This window comes from Panicum virgatum, chromosome 8N, assembly GCF_016808335.1.
Source record: "Panicum virgatum strain AP13 chromosome 8N, P.virgatum_v5, whole genome shotgun sequence".
In the NCBI taxonomy this organism is placed as follows: Eukaryota; Viridiplantae; Streptophyta; class Magnoliopsida; order Poales; family Poaceae; genus Panicum; species Panicum virgatum.
The window spans coordinates 47,535,409-47,557,355 of NC_053152.1; the positions used below are offsets into that span (position 1 = coordinate 47,535,409).

Genomic DNA, 21,947 nt, shown 5'->3' on the forward strand with positions numbered 1-21,947 from the left:
CCTGAAGGATGCTCAACACATAGTGAAAACATGCCAAGCATGCCAAATGATGGGCCCGAAGTCCACAAATCCTTCGGAGCCAATTCAGCTTATACCCCCCACCTGGCCTCTTCAAAGATGGGGAATTGATCTAGTGGGCCCCCTACCCACAGCTCAGGGCAATTACAAGTACGCAGCAGTTGCTGTTGAGTACTTTACAAAATGGATCGAAGCCAAGCCACTCATCAACATCACATCGGAAATAATCAGAAAATTCTTTTGGCAGAACATCGTCTGCAGGTTCGGGGTCCCAAGGGAGATCACCGTCGATAACGGAAAACAGTTCGACTCACAGCTCTTCAGAGAATTCTGTTACAATCTTGGCACGAAGGTAATCTTTGCTTCGGTGTTGTGGCAACCCCGCCTAAATTAATCCGGCTTAAGTGCGCTAACCATCATCAAAACGACAATCAGGGTTAACACGCACTTAAAACGGAGTAATCCGGCAGTGCTGTCGGGTAAAATCCCGATTAAACCACTTGAACAGGATCGACAAAGCAGTCCAGAGAATGCAACATTCCACAAATTTTACAGCACAGAGTATGAAATTGAATTAATATTACAAACCAAGTTTGAATTTATAAAAAGACAACAAAGTTTAAGTTTGACGGAAAAAATGAACGATAGTCTAGCGATGAAACCAGACGTCATGATGAAGCCCGTACATGACGTCAATCGTAACCTCCGATGCACCACCTGAAAAAGCCACAAGCAAGGCTGAGTATACTAATACTCAGCAAGGCTTACCCGACTAAGGGTATACTTAGCCCTTTCTCTAGACATGCAAGACTTTTGGCTTGAGGGGTTTGTTTTGCCGAAAAGCAGTAAAGAGTAGATCCTTAATTTCATATTTTAGCTTTCATGTTCTAGTTCAATTAACCATTCTAGATGAGCATCTATCCAATAGCATACATGGTGGGAAACAATTATCTTTCATCATCCAATCAACCATATTCATCATCATCATCTTTCACTTCTTACTCTATGTGGCAAAAGGGTTAAGCAGTCCCATTATCCGTGAGAGGCGGACGATTCGAATCGAATTTGTTAACCTTGCAAGGCAGACCTAAACACACGTCACGTGGTTACTCACAGAGTCACACGTGCAACATTTCCCCTTTCTTTCCGGGTTGTGGATCAGGGTCACCGTCCTCGACTACAGAGTACGACGACTCTGCACCCGCATGTGCGCGCATGAGAAACGACGTTCAAAGAAGGTGAGGGAGAAGTCCACTCGCCGGTCCAATCAGGTACTTAAGCTTACCGATTACCATATTCTCGGCATGTGTCTAGTACGTTCAAACGCTTAACCACCACTACCACACACTGCGGCCTTATCAAATTTCACTAAACAGACAGGGCATCACAAGTACCACAGCCCCACCCGTAGATCTTATAGTTGTAGCAGGTGTTAAACAACCAACTCCTATAATTCTCGCGAGTGACAGGAAATCACTCGACTTCTACCGAACAATTAGCTTAGCCAACTAGCGACCTACACATACTAGTGTTCAAGCATAGGTACCTAGGATTATGCAACTAAGGTTCCAGTCAACTCCTGTAAACTTAAATGCACAAAATAGATAGGAACAATAATAAGTTGCATAAATTTAAAATAGTAGGACATGCTCCGGGGCTTGCCTGGAATTAACACTAGGTCAGTGTTAGTTAAAGAACAACTGCTCGGCGAACATCTTCCTTCGGTCGTGTACATCGGGATCCATCCGTCCATCTTCTGGATGTGTCCACCATTCACCGTCTTCTGGCTCGACTCCAACGTCACATCCTTCACGTGGTTCATCTATCGTACCTAAATGAAATGCAACAATGTATACGTATGAATGCAAAGTTCCGAGTGGCTTAGTGATTTAGGTGTTAATAGTTTTCCTTCACGATAAAGTTGCAGTCCAACATGAGGTGAGTTTGGATGTGAAACTTCTTAATTAACATTTCCTGGGCAGTCATTTATAAAGTGGTTATTTAATACAACTTAGTTCATAAAAGAACGGGGTGGTTTCAAAATCTTACTAACTCATGTAACACCAGCACTTTAACAAAGACTAAATCACCAGTGTATAGTCCAACAATAAAGTTCCTCCTAGCTAAAGGCTAAATCGTATAGGTCAAATAGTGCAATTAATGGCAGTGAAAGCTTAACTGAACGTTGACTAACCTAAGATGAGATTACTATAAATTTTTCAGATTTAAAAGGTCAGTACACAAGGCATGAAAAATAAAACACGTGATCGCTACATTAATCAAGTTTAAGTCATACAAGCAATTATACTGAGTTTCAGGGTCTCAAACTTTACTGCCATGATTATGTACTCAAGGGAGAGCTCTAGTAAAAGTATGAGATTTTTCTAATGAAGGAAACTAGGGTTTTTGATTTACAAAGTTTATTCATGAATAAATAAAAAGGACTAGTGATACCTTACTAAAAATTCCCAAAATTTTTCTCTAGCATCTAGGAACTAACGTAAGGCTTCTGTAAAAATTTCAGCTCAGGAAAATTAAAACAGAACCCTGTGGATTAAATTTTATTTAACAAAGGCATAAACCAAGATCTAATGAAACATATAGCTAGATTTGTCAAAATGTCATCAAACTTTTACAGTAAGCTACTCATCTACGGTATAGCACACAGTCCAAAAACTAGCCTTAGTTCAGGACTACAACAGGAGATACATACAAAGGTGTATAAAACTAATATTTAATATAGAGATAAAACTATTGGTCAAATGCAAAACTGGATGTAACAAAAGTTGTAGGTCTTGTTTCAAGGATTCCAAAACATTTGGATTTGTATTTTTCTGATTTCTCTACGATTTTCTAGGTATTTTCAAAGTTTGCTGTTTTGAGTTCATGGCATTTTTGCGCTTGGCCCCCTGGACTTCTGTTTCTTCTCAGCGCGGGTCCTTGGACGGGGAAGGAACAGAGGAGGTAGGACGCAGCTTTTCCCGGCGAGGAGAGGCTCCGGCGGCGTGGGATAGGTGGGGGAGGGGCACGAGGAGGTCGTCGCGCACCTGCTGGTGGCCTTGGCTCGCGAAGAGGTGGTCCGAGGTGGCGCCTCCACGAGCACCAGTGGCCGGCGGCGATGGGGCTCGTCGGCAGCAGCACTCCGGCGGCAAGGGGTGGAGGGCTTGGGCCGATGAGCTTCACTGGGATTCGAGGATCCCGTTCCCGGGCTCCGTTGAGGCAGAAGGAGGCCGGAGGTGGGAGCTCCACGGGAAGCGGGCGGCCGGCGGGGCTCTGTGCCGCGGCGACGGCTTGCCGGCGGCGATTGAGAGGGGCGGACGGGTTTGGGAGGGTCACTGGGACGCGGTGGTCGTGCTGGGGTACTCGGTTTGGGGAAAGAGAGGGTGATGGCGCGGGGCGCCGCGGTGGCCGTGGGCGGCGGCGGCCATGGCTCACGGCGAGCGTGGCGTGCGAGCAGAGCTCGGCTCGGGTGAGGTGAGAGTGGAGAGGCGAAAACCAAATTGGCCTCGACGGACGGCTTAAGCGGCGACGGTGGTTGAACGGCGCGGCGACGCGTGGACGACGCCGAGGCGACGGCGTTCGACGGGGAACGGCGTCACTGCAGGAACAGAGAAGGGAAATGGAGCGAGGGCAAAATCGTAAATAAAGCGAAGTTCAAAACTCTCGTTTGTAAATTCAATTTTTCTCCTTTCTCCCGAGTTCAAACGAAAAACTTTTGAATACCAAACTTGATTAAAATTTTGAGATCTACAACTTTCGTTTTAGGTACTTTTTCATTTGAGACTTCGTTTCAAAGATAAAAATTGAAACTTGAGTTCATTTGAAAATATCCAATATACTTTGAAATTCAAATTTTTCTCCCACTTGTGTGTAGCAACTCGAAAAACTTTGAACACGAAAGTTGTTCATCTTTTGAAATCCTACAACTTTGGTTTTGGACAAAAAATCATTTGAGCTATATTTTAGAAATTATTTTCAAAGCAGAATAGTTTGGAATTTGACAGATAATTTAAATCTTTGAACACTACGGTTCAAAGGATCTGTCATTTTATGTTCAAACTTTTATTTTCTCTCTTTGACTTCAACAAGACTTTGATTTAACATGATTTTAGAGAGACGCCTATTCATTTTCATATGTAGACTTACATGAGTTTAAAAATTATTTACGGTTTCTGACGTATGCATCTATACACATACACATGCATGCATACATAAATGTATTCGAGTCCATCTCCTTGGTTGATTATGCATAATATCGTATTTAATATTTCTTACTTAGCATTTTAAAACTCTGGGATGTTACAGCCTACCCCCCTTAAAAAGAATCTCGTCCCGAGATTCCGATGAAGTGGTACATTAGAATTGATATAGGATAACAAAATGGATCACATACAAAAACTTGGAGCTCTCATGAGGATGAAATGCGGAGGTGAAATAGAGGTGTGAAGATCAATGCAGTAGGGCCGCATTCACATAAATCAAAGATACCAACGCTCCGCCAATGACAAAATCGTGCAACCTCCATTGTTCTGCACAAGGAGAGGTGTACTGATTGTCATGGTACCAGATGACCGTCCAAGTACAAGCCCACATGCACCAAAACAAAATAGATAGATACACGAGGTCCTTGGTTGTATCGTGGTACCTTAGTTTGTCGCTCATGGACCCATTGCAAAAGAAAATAATTACAAAATCAAGGATATCGCATCTAGATACGGAGGATAGAATAGGAGATCAGAAATGCTTATAAACAGCTAGTCTATTTTTCTCTTTACCAAAATGCACCTGATCTAACAATGATACTAAATTGCTATTGTGGGATGGTTAAATGCATGGATATGGAAAGATGCTCGTGCATACAGACATTTCATTTTCTAGTGCAGTTCACAGGTAGGCACCTAAATTGATATTATTAACCCATGGCATGTTAGAAAGTTTTGGTGAGTTAACAAGCAGGAACCACACAAGGAAATTTGATAAGAAACATAACATTGTTGGCCATTAACAACTTTTCAGATCAAACATGATATGATATGATACATGCACGTCCCATACGTCCTCACAAAACAAAACAACTGCCAAATAGCTTTGGACTTACGGGGTTAGCGCCGGTGGCATGGCACAAATTACGGCTCTCCCTATATATATTTAGCCGAATTTTATTCGTTCTTAACCTATCGACATCGGGGTTAGCGTACCTGCAGGAAATGAACAGCATATATATATATATGAATATTCACGACTGGACCCTTCATGCCAGCACTCACGAACGGCCCCCATGTGTCCTACGCCACATGGGTAACGCATATGCAGTTGCCCACATATTCACCCATACATTACCGTTCACTATAGAAACGGCAGCCATACAATTTTCCGCCGTATGACCAACGTTAACATACGCTACTTAGTGGCGTATTCACAAATTCCTTTACTCCCAATATAATCGACCGATGTCGGTATATTGGTAGCAGCTCAAGTAGGCCACTGCTTGAGCACAGCGTTCGGTTCGCATCACCGACGGGAAGGTCAGTCTCCCTCAGCTGACTGAGTATACTTTACTCCCAATATAGTCAACCGATAGTTGATATATTGGCAGCACCTCAAGTAAGCCATTGCTTGAGGGCAACGTTCGGCTCGCATCACCGACGGGAAGGTCAGACTCCCTCAGCTGACTGAGGATCCTTACCTTCTTACCTTAGCGTAGGTGCGTCGTTACATAATTTAAGGGTTGGTTGTGCACAAAAATAAGGTTTGACAAAAATGTAAAGTGCTGGAAGCCAGATATAAATAAACCATAAATAGATAGCCACCTAGCAAAACTCCCATAATTCTCCTAGGGCTTTACGAACTATGCACAATCCTTAACGAACCAACGTATTTGCAATTGCGATTTTTGTAATCAAGTTTTAAGTAAACAGGTTTTTAAGGTTTGTCAAACTCTCGGAACTATGCTTTGCAGCTCTGATACCAGCTGTGGCAACCCCGCCTAAATTAATCCGGCTTAAGTGCGCTAACCATCATCAAAATGACAATCAGGGTTAACACGCACTTAAAACGGAGTAATCCGGCAGTGCTGTCGGGTAAAATCCCGATTAAACCACTTGAACAGGATCGACAAAGCAGTCCAGAGAATGCAACATTCCACAAATTTTACAGCACAGAGTATGAAATTGAATTAATATTACAAACCAAGTTTGAATTTATAAAAAGACAACAAAGTTTAAGTTTGACGGAAAAAATGAACGATAGTCTAGCGACGAAACCAGACGTCATGATGAAGCCTGTACATGACGTCAATCGTAACCTCCGATGCACCACCTGAAAAACAAAGCCACAAGCAAGGCTGAGTATACTAATACTCAGCAAGGCTTACCCGACTAAGGGTATACTTAGCCCTTTCTCTAGACATGCAAGACTTTTGGCTTGAGGGGTTTGTTTTGCCGAAAAGCAGTAAAGAGTAGATCCTTAATTTCATATTTTAGCTTTCATGTTCTAGTTCAATTAACCATTCTAGATGAGCATCTATCCAATAGCATACATGGTGGGAAACAATTATCTTTCATCATCCAATCAACCATATTCATCATCATCATCTTTCACTTCTTACTCTATGTGGCAAAAGGGTTAAGCAGTCCCATTATCCGTGAGAGGCGGACGATTCGAATCGAATTTGTTAACCTTGCAAGGCAGACCTAAACACACGTCACGTGGTTACTCACAGAGTCACACGTGCAACATTTCCCCTTTCTTTCCGGGTTGTGGATCAGGGTCACCGTCCTCGACTACAGAGTACGACGACTCTGCACCCGCATGTGCGCGCATGAGAAACGACGTTCAAAGAAGGTGAGGGAGAAGTCCACTCGCCGGTCCAATCAGGTACTTAAGCTTACCGATTACCATATTCTCGGCATGTGTCTAGTACGTTCAAACGCTTAACCACCACTACCACACACTGCGGCCTTATCAAATTTCACTAAACAGACAGGGCATCACAAGTACCACAGCCCCGCCCGTAGATCTTATAGTTGTAGCAGGTGTTAAACAACCAACTCCTATAATTCTCGCGAGTGACAGGAAATCACTCGACTTCTACCGAACAATTAGCTTAGCCAACTAGCGACCTACACATACTAGTGTTCAAGCATAGGTACCTAGGATTATGCAACTAAGGTTCCAGTCAACTCCTGTAAACTTAAATGCACAAAATAGATAGGAACAATAATAAGTTGCACAAATTTAAAATAGTAGGACATGCTCCGGGGTTTGCCTGGAATTAACACTAGGTCAGTGTTAGTTAAAGAACAACTGCTCGGCGAACATCTTCCTTCGGTCGTGTACATCGGGATCCATCCGTCCATCTTCTGGATGTGTCCACCATTCACCGTCTTCTGGCTCGACTCCAACGTCACATCCTTCACGTGGTTCATCTATCGTACCTAAATGAAATGCAACAATGTATACGTATGAATGCAAAGTTCCGAGTGGCTTAGTGATTTAGGTGTTAATAGTTTTCCTTCACGATAAAGTTGCAGTCCAACATGAGGTGAGTTTGGATGTGAAACTTCTTAATTAACATTTCCTAGGCAGTCATTTATAAAGTGGTTATTTAATACAACTTAGTTCATAAAAGAACGGGGTGGTTTCAAAATCTTACTAACTCATGTAACACCAGCACTTTAACAAAGACTAAATCACCAGTGTATAGTCCAACAATAAAGTTCCTCCTAGCTAAAGGCTAAATCGTATAGGTCAAATAGTGCAATTAATGGCAGTGAAAGCTTAACTGAACGTTGACTAACCTAAGATGAGATTACTATAAATTTTTCAGATTTAAAAGGTCAGTACACAAGGCATGAAAAATAAAACACGTGATCGCTACATTAATCAAGTTTAAGTCATACAAGCAATTATACTGAGTTTCAGGGTCTCAAACTTTACTGCCATGATTATGTACTCAAGGGAGAGCTCTAGTAAAAGTATGAGATTTTTCTAATGAAGGAAACTAGGGTTTTTGATTTACAAAGTTTATTCATGAATAAATAAAAAGGACTAGTGATACCTTACTAAAAATTCCCAAAATTTTTCTCTAGCATCTAGGAACTAACGTAAGGCTTCTGTAAAAATTTCAGCTCAGGAAAATTAAAACAGAACCCTGTGGATTAAATTTTATTTAACAAAGGCATAAACCAAGATCTAATGAAACATATAGCTAGATTTGTCAAAATGTCATCAAATTTTTACAGTAAGCTACTCATCTAGGGTATAGCACACTGTCCAAAAACTAGCCTTAGTTCAGGACTACAACAGGAGATACATACAAAGGTGTATAAAACTAATATTTAATATAGAGATACAAATATTGGTTAAATGCAAAACTGGATGTAACAAAAGTTGTAGGTCTTGTTTCAAGGATTCCAAAACATTTGGATTTGTATTTTTCTGATTTTTCTACGATTTTCTAGGTATTTTCAAAGTTTGCTGTTTTGAGTTCATGGCGTTTTTGCGCTTGGCCCCCTGGACTTCTGTTTCTTCTCAGCGCGGGTCCTTGGACGGGGAAGGAACAGAGGAGGTAGGACGCAGCTTTTCCCGGCGAGGAGAGGCTCCGGCGGCGTGGGATAGGTGGGGGAGGGGCACGAGGAGGTCGTCGCGTACCTGCTGGTGGCCTTGGCTCGCGAAGAGGTGGTCCGAGGTGGCGCCTCCACGAGCACCAGTGGCCGGCGGCGATGGGGCTCGTCGGCAGCGGCACTCCGGCGGCAAGGGGTGGAGGGCTTGGGCCGATGAGCTTCACTGGGATTCGAGGATCCCGTTCCCGGGCTCCGTTGAGGCAGAAGGAGGCCGGAGGTGGGAGCTCCACGGGAAGCGGGCGGCCGGCGGGGCTCTGTGCCGCGGCGACGGCTTGCCGGCGGCGATTGAGAGGGGCGGACGGGTTTGGGAGGGTCACTGGGACGCGGTGGTCGTGCTGGGGTACTCGGTTTAGGGAAAGAGAGGGTGATGGCGCGGGGCGCCGCGGTGGCCGTGGGCGGCGGCGGCCATGGCTCACGGCGAGCGTGGCGTGCGAGCAGAGCTCGGCTCGGGTGAGGTGAGAGTGGAGAGGCGAAAACCAAATTGGCCTCGACGGACGGCTTAAGCGGCGACGGTGGTTGAACGGCGCGGCGACGCGTGGACGACGGCGAGGCGACGGCGTTCGACGGGGAACGGCGTCACTGCAGGAACAGAGAAGGGAAATGGAGCGAGGGCAAAATCGTAAATAAAGCGAAGTTCAAAACTCTCGTTTGTAAATTCAATTTTTCTCCTTTCTCCCGAGTTCAAACGAAAAACTTTTGAATACCAAACTTGAGTAAAATTTTGAGATCTACAACTTTCGTTTTAGGCACTTTTTCATTTGAGACTTCGTTTCAAAGATAAAAATTGAAACTTGAGTTCATTTGAAAATATCCAATATACTTTGAAATTCAAATTTTTCTCCCACTTGTGTGTAGCAACTCGAAAAACTTTGAACACAAAAGTTGTTCATCTTTTGAAATCCTACAACTTTGGTTTTGGACAAAAATTCATTTGAGCTATATTTTAGAAATTATTTTCAAAGCAGAATAGTTTGAAATTTGACAGATAATTTAAATCTTTGAACACTACGGTTCAAAGGACCTGTCATTTTATGTTCAAACTTTTATTTTCTCTCTTTGACTTCAACAAGACTTTGATTTAACATGATTTTAGAGAGACGCCTATTCGTTTTCATATGTAGACTTACATGAGTTTAAAAATTATTTACGGTTTCTGACGTATGCATCTATACACATACACATGCATGCATACATAAATGTATTCGAGTCCATCTCCTTGGTTGATTATGCATAATATCGTATTTAATATTTCTTACTTAGCATTTTAAAACTCTGGGATGTTACAGGTGTACCACCCACAATCCAACGGGGCTATCGAAAGGGCCAACGGCATCGTCTTCGGCAGCATTGAGAAGTGCTTGTTCGATCAGAAAAAGGGCAAGTGGGTAGATGAACTCCCGAAGATCATCTGGTCCCACAACACATCAGAATCAAGAACCACCAAGTTCACTCCATTCAGACTAATATATGGTGCCGAAGCAATGACACCAGAAGAGCTTAAGAATCGAAGCCTAAGGGTGACCCATCAAGTCGAGGGCACACCCTCTGAGGAGAAAGACCTCATAGAGCTAGACATCCTGCAAGTTTCGAAAAATCTAGAAAAGTATCAACAAGAAAATGTTTTATTTTTTATTGCAAGACCCTCTGAGCCAAGCAATGGCATACTTCTCGCCATATGAGAATGGCATCTCGCTATTTCATTTTTTATTGTGCACTCTGGTTCCATGGAAAATGTTTACTCTTGTTTACTCTGTTTATTTCTCTGCTCGTGGAGTCGTGGTACTCTTGTTTACTCTCTTGCGGCACACAATCGTGTTGCGTCACATGGAAAATGTTTTTGCTCATGGTTATGAACTCGATTAATTTAGTTTCAAAAAAAATGAAATCGATTAATAGGTGGTCTGGAATTTTTAATTATGTCCGTAGGACCAAGAGTGGTCCATTCATTTGTTCTGCGTGTGTACCAAGGAGTAGATGATGATTGATACCTCAGCTCTTTTAGGTGACTAACTAAAAAGTCATCTCAATTTTGTGAAGCAGCATCAGACTAGTATCTCTTAATAAATACCACACATGTTCTCATTTCCGCAGCTATTAGCAAAGTGCCATGTTGGTTCATCCGGCTACCACTTCCATGAGATATTGAAGGTAGACAAATCGTGTCAGTGTCCTCTGTTTCTTCGGCACTAGAATACACTCATGGAAACTTCATCCCTAGGCACACTCTCAAAATTATCTCTGATCTGAATGCAGCATTTTACCGCTTACTCTCCAAAATTGTCAGCTTCAAAGGTACAAAAATTGAACCAGCAACATCGCTTGACAGCATCCAGAGTGATATAAGGATTTTTATGCATATAAGAAAAACTGTAGTAGGAGCTGCTCCCTTCTGGGACAAGACCTGGATTTTTTTCTTATCGAATTTGTCATCATGTTCTATTTATGGCGTACATTAATTCTCCTCTTTTCTAACTAACATCTTGCATGCTATTTTAAAAAAATAAACAGTCGAGTACTCAATAAAAAATTAAGTTCTTCAAACTATTAAATACTAATTCTAGTAATACTAGTTTACAAGATAGATGCTTATTTTTCTCCTCGTACAAGAGAATATGTCCTAACAAATGACTGTTTATGACTGTTTATGGAGCCATTTTCCACAACGATGCATAACATAAGAGTCACGGAACTATCCATATACACTCCAACTACTAAGGCCAATAAGATTGTTCATTGCAATCAATAGAAGTAATCAGAACTGCCTTGGTTGATCATGGAGCTGCTGTCTGACTAAAGAAGTGTATCAGTTCGTGTGTATGAAGCCAACTCATATGATACATGTCTCATGAGAGCTTTCATTACAAATTGCATCTTACTAGTATAATATGTTTCCCCATTCACAAATAACTACTATAAAAATCTTCATGCATCTTACTAGTATAATATATGTTTTCCCATTCACAAATAACTACTATAAAAATCTTCATCTGTGCCAGCTACTAACTCTCATCCATGCCATGCTCAAAAAGAAAAAGAAAAAAAGAAAAGAAAACTCTCATCCGTGCCGGTTATATCCAACCAGCATAACAGAGGAGACATCGACACTTGCAAATATCCATGCCAGTTGTGCAGCCAGCAAAGATGCTTGTTATCCGATTGAGATTCTTCACGCGACGTTAGTTTCCTGTCCTCACACCATGCTTAATCATGTTGCTGGATTAAGTGAAGACTAGTATAGGCTTTCAGCGGTACAGAAAATGTCATTAGAAAAGTTGTACTGAAAGTGAAGTTAACATTCTAGTATGAAAAATTGGCTTCAATCTTTTTTTTCTCCTTACAGTCATTGGTGCATATGCCCAATGTATTGTCCGCAATCGACAAATATAGTACAACTTTCATAAGCCCTAATATTACACGTGTATGATTATATACAAGGATCACCCACAACTATTAAGATTCAACAATTGTGCAACTATACAACATATTTCTGGCTCAAATAATCATTGCACATATCAAACATCTATACTATAATCCCTAATTTCACCTCCACGTTTTCTGTGTGGATATGAAGACAAACAGTAAAAAATAAAAATAAAAAATAAAATTGACCACCTGTGTTTTCAGCCTATATTATTCCAGAAACTCTAAGAGAGGAAAACACAACAAAAACAACCCAAAGGGCCATAAAGTACACCGATGTAGTCCAAGCCCATAACCTAGGGCCCCCAAGCTCGGCACCAAGTACAATGCGACGGAGAACCAAAACAGTGATACAGCCAAATGATGTTGCAAAGAAGACTAGAAGGGAGAAGCTCAGACCAGCAGCATTGTCTTTGTACAGTGGTTCCTGGTAGACAAAGAAGTTGTACACTGTGTCGATCAACCACGGGATGCCAATGCCAACATATATGTTCACTGAATTACTGCAGCAAGAGATTTAGTCAGTTTATTCAGCTCCAATTTGAGGAATTGTTTTTCTAAGGAATGTATTGAACTGATTGGAGAAGAAATGTGCAAAAATAAACCTGCAAGTGATGTTGGCTATAGCAGAGTCTGCAGTGACTTGACGCTCGGCAGCTATCTTGCTCGCAACTAGATCTGGCCATGAGGTTCCAGCTGCTAGTGCCGTAAATGCTATAACATATGAACTTATTCCTGGACAGAAAAAATAATTTTTCATGTCAACAAGTGCAGCCACATATTGGTCAGAAGATCGAATGATAAAATTTGTGTAGGGGTATGTTCTAACCTGTGACGCAGCTTATTTTGATAACACTCCTGCATTTTCCTTGTGATATTGTGGATGAACAAACCGCAAGAGTTTCAGTGGAAGTTCTGGCTGCTGTGACGCACTGCACGTGACAGAAAAAAGGGAAAGTTGCTAGTGAGGATTTGAACTTAATGGAAGTCACTTAAACCAGACAGCACAATTCTTCATCTTGCTTCTTGCTTCGAAGCCACCACAAAGAAACGATGTTAACATGTGTTCTGCATGCCTACCATTCTGAAGGAAGTGTCAAAAGAAAAAAAGCAGCAGGCAGGCAAGGAGTACATGAAAACTGGTCAGCGTCTTCAAATGACTGTTTCAATTTTGCATCCAAATGTTGTGGGAGAATCTAAGGTGATCAATACTTCACTGATGGGAGTGATTAAATACCTTTCCCTCCACCTCCTTCATTGTGTGCGAGAATAGATACTTCAAAGCTTCAAACTAATGACACTCGTGCATTTGGGATACTGGAGATAAATAAACTATGGTGACAGCAATGGTTGTTGCACTCCTAGGCGGGTTGCTGGTGAAGGCCTCTAATAATAATGAAAGCACCTAAGTTGCAAGAGAAGTTTTCAGCTATATATGTGGCAGGGCCGTACCGGCAAATTCGAGGGCCCTGTGCGAAACAATGGACTGGGCCCTAGTGGCCTAGTGCAGGATCGCGAATACCAAGCGATAGTAGCCGGCAAGCGCGATAAGCGCGATGTGCTGTGTGAAAGCACAAATGTTAGAAGTCACAAGTGTGATTGGCAGTTTTTTTGTTCCGGAATAATTTCTTTTATTGCTGGAACAATTGTTATTGTTTGAGCAACAAAATTTTTTTCCAAAAAAGTTTGTTTTAGCAACAAAGCATTGAGGGGCCTGGTTTATTAGGCCGATTTTAGGTTTAAAATATGGAATCCTGGAGAGGTTGTGGTGCTGTGATAGGTCCACTCGAGATCACACACCTGACCCCAAGTAGCACCCATGTAAAAGGAAGTGATAAGTGATACGCCTACAATGATTTATCTTTTAGGAGCAATTTGGGCCATATTTTGCTACAAATTGGATCAATAATTAACTAAATTAAAGTATTTACATGACTATATCTAATGTATATCTAATATTTTGGGGCCCTTCAAATTCGGGGGCCCTGTGCGGTCGCACGGCCCGCACATGCTTAGATACGGGCCTGATATGTGGAAGCAAGTTCAACCAAACAGAAAGATGCATCTAGTGTCTAGTTAGTAGGAAGAAGTAGGTCTGTCCATTTCAATTCAAATACGCATATGATCCCTCCATGATAAAGAATTATAATCTTATTATTTTGCATGATAATTGTAATCTTGTGGAATAATGCATCATTAGATAAGCTTGTCATACATGTGTATTTGTAATTGTTAATTTTTACAACAACACAAACACCAGCGAGGTGTGGTCGGCTTAGTTATGTTTTCGGAGACAACAAGAGTACAAGACGCACTGCCGTGGCCAGCAGCAGCAAGAAAATAAGAACACTGGCTCAAATCATAAAAAATGTACATTGCACGTCATTAGTTACGCGTGCTCTTCTTCTTTTAGCCACATGTCTTGTTCTTGCTATGCTCCCATGGCGCTGTCTGCCAATTTACATATGATACACTGCGCACCAGAAAAATGTACAGCGTTCCTACACAAATAAGCATGTATAAATATGTGTAAGGACCAAACTATGCACACTAGTTACTTGCGTCAAATTTGGCAGCAAGCAAAAGTTCATGCTGATTGCTCACTGTTCTGAATGACTAGCTGAATAAAGCACCTGGCGGAAAAAGAAAGAGAACTCCACTCTACTGAGCAAAGTATTCCAGAACGATCGATTATTCTTAAAGCAGAGGATCAGATCCTGAAGATCCATGTGTTGTACATGTCAAGCATGCGTGCGCCACGACACGCTCTAGCTGCGGCCGGCCGGCGCCATGCATGCTCTCGCGGTCTTGCTTGCCTAGCTCATCACCGGCTCACCGCCGCGCGTCGGCCGAGGCTACTACATCCGCAGCCCAGCCCCCAGCCCCTAGGTGACATGGACATCGAGTTCCTCCTGCCACGCATCGATCCACCTCTGGCCGCCGTCGCCAAGAACGTAACGTCGTGCTGCACGTCCTGGCTCGCCGGAGTGGCACTGCACGCCTGCGCCATGGAAGCGGGCCACACGATGCCGCCGGTCGCCCCGGCCGGCGCCCACCCCACAATCCTGCGCGCCACCGCGGCGCACGCGGGTGACGGTCACAGTCACCTCGGTATGCCCACCCAGCCCCCATGAGCAGCCGCAGTGGCGTGCAGCGAATTTCTGCACGCGTTGGCAGTGGCACAAGTCCAAGCTCTGTATCTCACCTGGCTTACAGTGTCAATGTACAGTCACACGTGTTAATTGTTGTGGAATTCCAAGCTCTGCATCAGCTACGTACTTTTGCAACAATTGCAATATATTTGTGCAATCCTTGGCCAAAGGATGAAAATACTTTGCTTATTAGTAGATTAGAGTTCTTGCTTTTTGCGTCGGGTGCTTGATTCAGCATAGTCATTCAGAACAGCTGAGCAATCAGCATGAACTTTTGCTTGCTGCCAAATTTGATGAAAGTAACTAGTGTGCATAGTTTGGTACATATTTGTACATGCTTATTGGTCGACATCGCCATGGGAGCATAGCAAGAACAAGACGAGAGGCTAAAAGAAGCAGAGCGCGCGTTAATGCTGTACAATGTGCATTGTTTTTAAATGATTTGGGCTTGTGTTATTATCTGCTGCTGCTGGGCACGGCTAGTCCGACTTGTTGTCGCCTAAAACATACCTATGCCGACCATATATGGCAACTGACCGGTATTGTTGTTGTGAAAATTAACAGTTACATATACGCATGTATGACAAGCTTGCTTATATATCTAATGCCACATTATTCTACAAGATTGAAATTATCATGCAAAATAATAAGATCGTAGTTCTTTATCATGGTGGGACTGCTTTGAATTCGAAGCAAGATAGCCAGATTTACTTCTTCCTACTAACTAGACATTTTTGGTTCAGTTTGCTTCCACATAGCTGAAAACTTCTCTTGCAAATCTTGAGCACTTTCATTATTGTCGAATGACTTTACAACAACATGCCCACGCAAGAGACATCAGTTGCTGTCACCATGGTTTGTTTATCTCTAATATCCCAAATAAATGCACGAGTGTCATCAGTCTGAAACTTTGAGACATGTATTATTCTTGCTATGCACAATGAAGAGATGGAGGGAAGAGTATTTAAGCACTCCCATCAGTGAAGTATTGATCACTTGGATTCTCCCACACCATTTGGATGCACCATTGAACCAGTCATTTAAAAACGCTGACCGTTGTCATCTACTCCTTGCCTGCTGCTGCTTTTTTTTTTGCCACGTTTACTTCACAATGGTAGGCATGCCGCATGCAGAACCCAGCTTCTTATACACTTTCATAGGTTGCAAGAATGAGTACTGCACCTCCGCATGGATCAATTCTTACGGTATCAAATTTTTGAATGTTTATTAAAAAAAGACTCAAAGAAAGTATCAAATTAGGGGGATTTTTTTTTTACCAGAGCAAAGTATTTTCATCCTTTTGCAAAAAGTAGCTGGTGCATATCTTGGAACTGTATGTACAACGTAACGTGTGGCTTTACTTTGGCTGTAGGCCAGTGAGCAGGCAAAATGAATTGTACAGCACGATGTTTAGCTCATTGGTAGCGCTCAGACGAGATGCAGTCCTTGGACTTGTTTGAAGAATGTTCTTCCTACGGTACGGTACGCAATCGCTGCCAGGGCGACGCGCATGAGCGCCGCGTGGCTGCTTCTTCCAGGGCGCAGGCGCGCAGCGGCGCTCCGGCGAGCCGCAAGCCACGGCCTGAGGCAGGAGGCGTTCTTCCTGGTGGATGGCACATGGCAGGAGATGAGGAGCAGGGCCGCAGGCACGGCGCACGTGGCGGCAGGAGACGAGGAGCGCACGGCGGTCATGGCTGGCGCGAGCGGAGCGGGGACAGAAGATACAGGAGGGGAACCTCCACGTGACGCGGTGGAGCTCCGGCGAGCAATGAGGAGCCAACGGCGGTGGCTTGCTTGCGACGAGCCGACGACAGGGTGTGGACGGTAGTTGGAGTACCGACCGGGTGGACCCGTCGGCCGGTGTTAGCCGTCGGATGGGAGATGTGCGGGCGAGATCGGGCGCGCGCGTATTTCAGTTCGTGAGTCATGGCGTGATCGACCCCTCAATCCTCATCAGGCAGGTGGGGGAGCTGGGAGGCGCCATGGCAGAGGTGGACCACGAGACCGGAGGAGCCCGACTGCGAGCCCCGCCGGTGGAGGTCGCTGCTGGGCAAGCGGCAGCCTCGCCGCCGCATTAGTCAAGAAGAACGGAGGGGTCTGCTTATTCAGAAGTTCAGAGTTGCACGGGGTTGTCAGTTATCACGAAGCTCCAGTCCTGTGCCTGCTTTGTCGATGGCTCCAGTCCTGTCTCCTGTGAAAGCTTTCAACTGAGTTTATTTGTTTCTTTTGAAGGATTGATCGTGGACGGAAAGCCGATGCGAAGGCCATCTCACGTAACAACTGAATATCCGTTTGAATCAGGCCAAGCTCCACTGCTTGCTGACGAAGAAAGCAAGGAAGGCCGCTGTTTATGGCTGCTGCGATGTGCAGCACGGGATCCTCCTCACCAAATGCAGAAACATGATATTGTCAAACTCGATGATAGTCACAGCCTTGCAATGGCCGCCGTGCAGAGTGAGGAAAGAGAGCCAATGCAGATTGAACACTAAAAATTGGGCACTGGCCATGCGAAAAGATGATGCTGTCAAAACTCAAACAAGATTGAAATCCAGCACCGTGCAAAGCAAAGAGCTGTAGCAGTTGGTCAGCCGATTGGAATGATAGCAATCACACATATTGGTCCCATTCTCGTGGTGGGGAAATAATGTGTGCACAACTGATTATACTGCTTAAATACTCCTGCACCTCATAGCCTGGATTGCATGGTGCAGACTAACAATGATTCAATGAGATATCGGAGATGACCAAACTACAGCGATCACAACTGCAGTTTGCTCAATGGTAGTGGATGATGATTCTGAAGACGAACAAACACCAGCTCTTAAGAAGGTGCTTGCAAGATAGTTACGTTTTTAGCCTTAGTTTCTGCAGTATTGTCTGGCTCTTTCATTCTCTGTTGTGGGCTCAAGTTGGTCTTAAAGTCATGCAGCAACTACGGTGACCCCTGGGCAATTTTATCTTTTACTCCTTTAAGTAAAGCTTGACAATTTAAAATTATTCATAGACAAATGGTAACATTGTCAATGGTTTTCCCTCTCCATTTGGTACTTCTGGCAGTGAGTTAATACCCCCGTCTCTACGGAAAGATAGCATGGAGCCTAGAAAGTTGGTAGTTTTGTGCTATGTAATGTTCTGCTAATTACATTGGTGTGCTGGGTCATTTGGACCAAAAGAAACACAAGAATTTTTAAGCACTCGGAATCAACAAGCCAACCAGTTATTTCAAGGATTAAAAGCAAAACTTCTTCATGGATGTTGGCAGGGGTGTAACACCCTAATTTTTAATTAGGAAACAAATTAAATTTGTTAGATTTATTGCAAGCGCGATAAGGTTTTATTTAATTTATCTTTATTTTAGAACATTTATCGTGAATTTCAAATAAATTACTTAGACATAAAATAAAATATAAGGTTACTAGGTTTTGTGCATTCATGCTGTTTGCATTATATTTTTTGTTTGAGGTTCAGTTTGGATTTGAATTTTTTGAATTTAAATTTTAAATTGAAGTTGTTTGTCCTTTTATTCAAAAGCTTTCCTTTTCCTCTCCCTTTTTCTTTTCCTTTTTGGCCCGGCCCTCTCCCTTTCTCTCTTTCTCCTTCTCTCTTTCTCCCTTTCTCATCTTCTCCTTAGCCCACCGCTCGTCCAACTTCTTTGTTTTCCCGGCCCAACCCAGCGCCTCCCTCTCCCCTCTCTCCCTCACTCACCGCTAGGCGGGCCCCGCTTGTTGGGCCTATCCCCTTCCTCCCGGCCGAGCTGGACTCAAGCTCCAGTCTGACTTGGCAGCGCGTGCTGCCGTGGCCTTCCCTTGGCCCGCACGCCAAGGATTCCTCAACCCCTACTTAAGCACCCATGATCCCCCCTGACCTCCCATCAAAGTCGGGAGGCAGTTCCTTCATTTCAAAGTCTTGTGTTCCCTCTACCCCGCTCTCTCTCGCTCACAATCGCTCGCCGGAGCGAGCCATTCGTGTGCCGCCATGGAGCGCCTTGCCCCGCTCAACGAGGCCTTGCACCGAGCCCCTAGATGCTCTCATCGTCTCACGCTCTCGCTCCCAAACCAACCCGCGCTCAAAACTGAGGTTGGAATCGCGTTTTCGCGAAACACCGACGAGCCCGCCATCGCAGATCCCACTGCCGGTGACCAGCGCTACCGCCCGCTCCGCCCAGCCAACCCTAGCCGCTCGATCCGAATCCAATAGCCCAGATTGGATCTAACCCAGGTCAATTAGATTCATACCGGAGAACCCTAAGGCATTTTACAAAAAAGCCCCTCAGTTTTTTGTAAATCAACTCACAATCCATGTTAGTTCAAAAGTAATTGCAAAACATGCCTTTTTCTTCTATTTTAGCCCCTATGTTTTTATAAAATCCAACCCGTCATTCAGGATCCGTAGTCTTGCAAGTTAGTCCCTCAGTTTTAGGTTTAATTTTTGTTTCGACCCTCGATTTCTTCACCAAGAGCCCTTTTGATTTGAAATTTATCACAAATAAGCCCTGGAACCTTGTTTTAGCCATATCTTTATCATTTTCACTCTGTTTTCAATGATTATTGCGCTCACTTGATCCTTATAATGTGTATGGTAGCTTTATAACCTCGTTTTGTTCTGTTTACATTGTTTGGTGTCTTGTTTCTTTTTTATTGTACTTGCTTTCTTGTTTGTACTTGTGTGATATGATAGACGGTGCATAGTTCGAGGATCAACAACTAAGGCTTTGAAGACACTGAGCAGCAGTAGTACTTTGAGGAAGGAAAGTGGTCCTTGATCATATTGTTGTCCCAATAATTATTAATATTCACATTTACTTTTTATGTATGCATGTGTCTTGAATATGAAGGGTCCCAATTAAGGATGTGCCTAGTTTATTTATCCTTCCTTAATTTAAACTTAAGTTATTCAACATTATGTTGTAGCTATGCTAGTTACTCATGTACCAGACTATGGTTAGATAACTTGGAGGCAATGCTACACCTGATATATTTTATGTCCTGGTATACCTTTTGTTTATAATTAAGATCATTGCATTAATTGGAACATGGAGAACCACCTAGGAAAATAGTACGACCACAATACTATATGGCTCTGATCTTGGCTAATAGATTAGAGACTCTACCTTATGACGATCTTACCAAAAGGGAAAGAGGGAATGCATCGCTAGGGTATAGCTCGGTCCTCTTGAGGCGCTGATATGTTCCTGGTTAAGGCGCCATTCTCATTAGGAAGTGTTATGTCCGCTTTGGCTTGGAACCTTTGCGGATTTTCATAAGTTAGAGACTCTTTGTAAATGTCTCGTAGTGAATTCCTTCCACTCACCTCGGAAGTGTTTAAGGGCCTTACAAACACAGGCACAAAGTGAAACATGAATTGTGGGTAAAGTGTACAACCTTTATAGAGTTTAAACTGATATATACCGTGCTCACGGTTAACATCGGCTTGATCCCTCACATGATAATTGAACATGAAGATGATCTAAATTGATGTTCTCATTTATGATTATATTATTTATTTCAATTGCTTATTTGTGGGTTAGAGGTACAAACATATACTTAGTTAATGCTTGCTAAATAAAACTTGATCAACTAAAAGTGCTTATCGCAGTTAAACCATGTCAGCTATTCCTTGATTTGGCCTTGCGTGTCATATAAATTTACACGACTTGCTGAGTATCAACCATAAATGTACTCACGCTTGCTTTATTAAAATGAATGCTGCTCAAAATAAGATAATTTTCTGGAAGACTTCGAGGAGTTCTAGGCATATGTCTCCCAGTCATCTGCCTGTGAAGATGAAAATCCGCTGGTAGTTCAAGACGTTTATTTTATTTACTTAAGATTGAGATTTTCAGTCATGTAATTAACTTCTTACTACTCTCTTTCGTTATGGTATTATAATGGTATACACTTACAATATCTATCATATGTATCTGAACTTGATCCTGATGCACATATAAAATGCATTCGATTTTGGAAGCTTCTAGGCTAATAGATGCAATATGGTAAGTTTTGGTGATTGTGACTTGAAAGTGATAAGGTGCTCTAGCCTAACAGGGGGAGGGGGTGAATTTGGCACTAATAAAAACTTAGACCTATAGCTCCAACTAGTTTGCACAAAACTTAAACTAAAACAAGCTATCTAGATGTGCAACTAGGTTGTTCTAGTGTGAAACCCCTATCCCAAAAGAGTTATGCACCCTATAGCCTTTCCTAACAAGAAACTACTCTATGAAAGTAAAGGCACAAAGGTTGCAAGTAATAAATGCGGAAGCTTAAAGAGCGGGATAGGAGATAGCAAACTCTTGACGCGGGTGTTTATCCCGTGGTTCGGTTAGCCACAAAGGCACACCTACATCCACGTTGTTGTAGCACTCACTAAGAGTATTACTACTCGGCCACCAAGTCTCTTCCGTGAACACAATCACGGTCACCTTGGCCTCGGGTTCCACTAAGGAGCTTCTCCACAAAGGATGGGGGTCTCCACGTCCCCCGCACAAAGATGTCGTCGCCGCTCCACACCAAGTCGGAGGGTCGATGACGTTGCCGGTGAGCTTCACGCTCCAAGGTGCCGGCGCACCAAGCTCTTGTTTTGGTTCACTAGAGAACCACAGCACAAAGGCTCAAGGCCTTGTAATCACACTCACTAAGAGCTAATCTAGCGCTCACACTTTACAAAGCTAGTGCTATAAGCTAAGGATATGATCTATGAGCTCTTGTATGGCTTGGAGATGTTCTTGGATGTG

The 21,947-nt window shown here is 43.2% G+C and overlaps 1 protein-coding gene across 1 annotated transcript; it reads right to left on the minus strand.

The window, feature by feature from the left end:
* Positions 1-11,957: 11,957 nt before the first annotated feature.
* Positions 11,958-16,906, minus strand: LOC120685170 (magnesium/proton exchanger 1-like). The gene is made up of 5 exons (XM_039966994.1): positions 16,691-16,906; positions 13,585-13,623; positions 12,892-13,039; positions 12,668-12,797; positions 11,958-12,565 (listed from the first exon to the last, which is right to left on the minus strand). The coding sequence occupies exons 1-5, from the start codon at positions 16,904-16,906 to the stop codon at positions 12,268-12,270; spliced, it is 831 nt and encodes a 276-aa protein (XP_039822928.1). The 3' UTR covers positions 11,958-12,267.
* Positions 16,907-21,947: the final 5,041 nt, after the last annotated feature.

Coding starts and splice junctions, on each gene's coding strand:
- LOC120685170 (XM_039966994.1), bottom strand. CDS start 16,906: ATGACCGCCGTGCGCTCCTCGTCTCCTGCCGCCACGTGCGCCGTGCCT. Junction 13,624..16,690: donor CAGCGATTGCGTACCGTACC/GTAGGAAGAACA, acceptor GCTTTCACACAG/CACATCGCGCTTATCGCGCT. Junction 13,040..13,584: donor TTGCCGGCTACTATCGCTTG/GTATTCGCGATC, acceptor ACTTCCATTAAG/TTCAAATCCTCACTAGCAAC.